The 4,686-nt window shown below is 35.7% G+C and overlaps 1 protein-coding gene across 1 annotated transcript in view; it reads right to left on the bottom strand.

Moving 5' to 3' along the window:
* LOC107670849 (bifunctional 3'-phosphoadenosine 5'-phosphosulfate synthase 2-like) overlaps nucleotides 1–4,686 on the bottom strand; it is an 18,714-nt gene that overhangs the window by 11,701 nt on the left and 2,327 nt on the right. The window contains exon 2 of the mRNA XM_016463631.1: nucleotides 1,140–1,254. Coding sequence (XP_016319117.1) covers nucleotides 1,140–1,254 — 115 coding nt within the window. The remainder of the gene's footprint in view (nucleotides 1–1,139; nucleotides 1,255–4,686) is intronic.

Raw genomic sequence — 4,686 nt, forward strand, 5'->3', positions numbered from 1 at the left:
AAGTCGAGCACCCGGTTGCTGAACCCAGCAGAGGGGGTGCTCACCGAGGACCTACCCTAGAAAAGGACAGAAACACACAGGTCCCGGAAAACACTGCAAAGAAAGGTAGCAGATGGATTATACACACAACCACCAGCGCATTAAATATATATATGTATATATATATATATATATATATATATATATTGTAAAGGCTCAGCCTCAGCTTCTTCGCCCTCCTCAGACTCTTCCTGGGCTGAACCCAGCAGAGCACTGGCCCCTGGATCAGACGATGTTAATGAAATAACATCATCCTCCACCGGCTCACTCTCGTCCACAGCCGACAAGCGCGAGAGGGAAAGCCACTCTTTAAACTCATCGGTCAGATCCACCTGCGATCCCCACAAGCTCATTCTCCTCCGTGCCTCAGCAGCGGCGGGTCCTGAACAGCGGGAAGCAGATGGCTGCCCCTCTTTCCTCGAAAAGAGAGACAAACGAGAGCTGAGCTTTTTCATTGAAAAACGCTCGCAGTGCACGCAGATTGCCCCCTCGAGGACATCACGTGCATGCTCTTCGCCCAAACAAACAACGCATAGATCGTGTGTGTCATCGGGTGTCAAATAACGATGACACAGATGCACACATCCTCTAAACGCTTTGCTAGTGCTCGCCATAATGAATGAATAGAGATAGCTCTTACCACGGAAATGCACGCTTCAAACAAAACAGTCAATGAAGACGAAGAAGAGGATGATGTGTTCTCCCGCCGCCTATTTATACTATAGTCGCACCGGTAGTGACGTCATGGCTGTCGCCGGCCAACGTGCTGTTAGTGTTTTTTCAATGTATACTTCAGACACGGGTCACGACGAGGCGTTCCCCATAGCGACCCCTAGAGGACGCAGTTCGAAGTTCCCTTGAAAGGGAACCTAGTGAGTTGAAAAACCTTATAGTCAGCGCCTGGGGTTTCAAGTTCAGCCCAACTTGTTGTACAGGTGTCACAGGTTGGTAAAATTATTTCCCATTTCAATCTGCTTAGCCTGACATATTGTGTCATTCCTGTTTTTAAACAGAAGCATGCATTGGATTTCATGATTGAAACCTGTTTCAATTTTGCATTATGTATTTGTTATAACTGTGTGTGTGTGTCCATGCATTACCTGTGAGCCAGACTGTACATCCTCTGAAACCTCCTCTGGTTCCCACGACCTGCCCTCTCTTGCTGCGGCTGACATGATGGGCCTGGTAAACCACATTAGTGGATTTTTGCAGATCCTACAAACACACATACATACCAACGTTTAGAACAAATTTTAGTAGAGTATTAGAATTTTATATATCTGAGCACAGGAATACATATATATGATATGACAGAAAAACCATATACAGTATATGATATAAAGAAAATATTTATCAAGATTGCAATCAATCAAAAGTGACAGTACGTTTATTTTAGTAAGTTTAGTAAGTTTTTTTTTTTTTCAAATAAATGCTGTTCTTTTCATCTGTCATCAAAGAATACTGAAAATTTATCAAGGTTTCCACAAAAAATATTAAGCAACTGTTTTCAATATTGATAATAATAAGACATGTTTCTCGAACGCCAAATCAGCATATTAGAATGATTTCTGAAGGGTCATGTGACACTAAAGAGTAATGGCTGCTGAAAATTCAGCTTCCATCACAGAAAGAAATTACATTTTAAAATATATCACAATAGAAAACAGCTATTTTAAATTGTAATAGTATTTCACAATGCTGCTGTTTTACTGCTTTTTTGATCAAATAAATGCAGCCTTGGTGAGCATAAGAGACTTCTTTCAAAAACTTCTTACCGGAATGTTTTGAATGGCATTTGTTTGGGGCGAAGAAATCAAAGCATTGGACACATCTTTATCAGAGTTTCTCTTTTCCTGATTTGGAAAATTCATACTGTGCTTTTAAGAATTAATTGTCACTCCATGTAATTTACAAAGGATTTAGTGTATGAAAGAATACGTATTAAATATATCAGTGTGTGTTACAGCTATTGGTCTCAGATTGGGTGTAAGTAATACAATGTGGTCAGTGTGCAGCCGTTGTAGCTGTAATAATGTGGCTTATTAACATCTCTCTCTCTCTCACACACACACTCATACGCTGTATTGCCTCAGCCTCAGTTCCCTGCACTGAGAACCAAGGTGGAAAAATACTGTGTTTGTGCGGGACGAGTAGCAGGAAAACCAATGCGGCTTTATAAACAGACCATTATGTTCATTAACTAGGAATGCTTCAACTTTGAACAGGACACACACCCTCACACAGGGTCAGATATGATATTCCTGCTGACTGTTACACGTCAGATAAAATAAATGGATTTACAACTCAGTCGATGACGTAATTTAGCTACACTGTTAAAAATGTCCTGTAGAAATTACAGTAACTTACTGGCAGCAGTTTGCCAGTAACTTACTGTAAATTAAACTTACAGTAAAAGTACTGTATTAATAATTACAGTACCATTTAACTTGCTGTAAATGTATTTACAGTATGTATACTGTACTTTTAGTTTTTACTGTAAAATATACAGTAATTTTATGGTCTTTTCTTCAGGACCGTATTGAAATACAAGAAAAAAAATAATTAAATTATTTTATTAAAATAAGCAATGACAACTGTGTAACTTTTAATTTTTTTAATTGTTCAATTGTAATCCTTGCAATAACATTTTAATATTTTCACAGATTCAGTTAAGACTCAAACAAAACATTGTTACAAACTATTATATATATTACATACTATTCTAACTATTATAGGTAAAATTCTTAAAATGTATCCTAAGCACAACATACTATGATAATAGTGAATAGTGACGATAGTGAATCTTCAAAAAGAACTCAAACTTTTGTTACACACAAGAAGCATGGACTATTTTTTTCAAAGCTGCCAGCTGAAATCCACAAACCCTTTAATGAAGGAGGACACATGAGGGTTCAGGCCAGAGTTTCTCCTTTGCACCATCTTCCCACTTCCTTTGCTGATCTGGAATTTTGCAGAGCACTTGCTGTTGACAGGACTGATCCTCGCAATGAACCTTAACATAAAAGAAATAATTCATTAGACCATTTCATTTTCTTTGTAAAGACTTTTTATTTAAAATACAGTAACATACTGTGTAACTGTTTTACAGTAAAGTACAGTTCATATTACAGTTAAATACTGTGTAATTTACAGAAATCGCTAACAGTGTATACACACAGACACAGCCTTTTTTTCATACCCCCGTCTCGAATTTACTTGTGGAGTGCTTGAAAAACAAATAGATTCATTCATTACACACCCTACTGACTTCCAGTGAATCCCACTGACAGACCCACTCTCGTATTATGTGCTTTTTCCTTTCATTTTCTCTGTTAAACCAGGCATGCAGTGCCAGTATAGCCTTTTATGAATGAAACCTGTTGAAGTCAAAGATAACAGCCTGAATATATATGAATGATTGCCATTAAATCAGCTAAATAAACTCTGACCTTTGAATAGGGTCTAACAGACTCTGTCTTACTGGCTGCAGATGTCATATTTCTGTGTTTTCTAAGACAACAGATCTGCGTAGAGAAGTCTTGTAATGTCTTTGTAGGTTTGTCTTATAAGAAGACTTTTTTTTTTTAATCTGACATCTGGCTATAACCAAAAGGAATGCGGAGGGGCTTCTTTGTCCTGTTGAGTAATAAGTGACAAAGAAGTCAACCATTTTAGAAGCTTGATTCCTGCTGTTTTTATCACTATACTCACAGTGCTTCAGGTTAGTGTTATTAATTTAGTCATCATTTGAAATGATTTTTTAAAATTTTTAAATGATATTTTAAAAATGTATTGAAGATGTATTGGAAAAACCCCTCCCTGGTGTTTTATTCTTATCTTTGAAAATAAATTTTTATATAAAGTTTAATATAAAGTTAAACATTTATCTGAGTGTTTATAGACTCTATATAAAAGTATACAGCTTACATACATGAAAACACCCGAACAACCTGGACTACTTTTTCTCAAATGCAGTGTGCCTCAACTGAACTCTAATCCCTGACTTGGATTAACCGGCATGAACTTTAAAACAACAGTACTATTGCAAGCATAAAGTCTTTTATATTTTAGAGATGTAACTGTGCTATATTTCTAAATATTACAATAAATTATTCTTATGATATGTGTATAGTTCTTGCTGGCTGCCATATTTCTTGTATGTGTATATATACAAAAGTTTTTGCTGTGATTTTGTTGGCTTCAAATCCATTTTCTAACCTTCTTAAACTTTTTGTTGTGAATTTTGTCTTCCAAACTATTCCAGTATTATCATATTTTAGTGATACAGCAGTTGAATAAAAAGTGAACAACCAAACCATACTTGCAAACATTAAGACACAAATCAACTATATAATAAAGGCAGATTTAACTAAAAATTGAAAGTTGACAAAAGATAAATGTCAATTTTCATAAATGTCACATCGTCACAAATTGTCACAACTTTTAAATTGTATAAATGTATAGCTAAATTTATGAATTTCAGTACTAATGCAGAAATATCAAAAGCATTATTTTGTTCATTATTACATTTTTCATTAATTAATTAAAACAATTATGAAGGAATGCAAAGAACAATTCATGAAAAATGTTTAAAACAAGACCTAGTTTAAAGGGGTCCTATTATGCTCTTTTACAAAGTCTTGATTT

The sequence above is a fragment of the Sinocyclocheilus anshuiensis genome, unplaced genomic scaffold (genome assembly GCF_001515605.1).
Source record: "Sinocyclocheilus anshuiensis isolate Anshui unplaced genomic scaffold, SAMN03320099.WGS_v1.1 scaffold784, whole genome shotgun sequence".
Lineage (NCBI taxonomy): Eukaryota > Metazoa > Chordata > Actinopteri > Cypriniformes > Cyprinidae > Sinocyclocheilus > Sinocyclocheilus anshuiensis.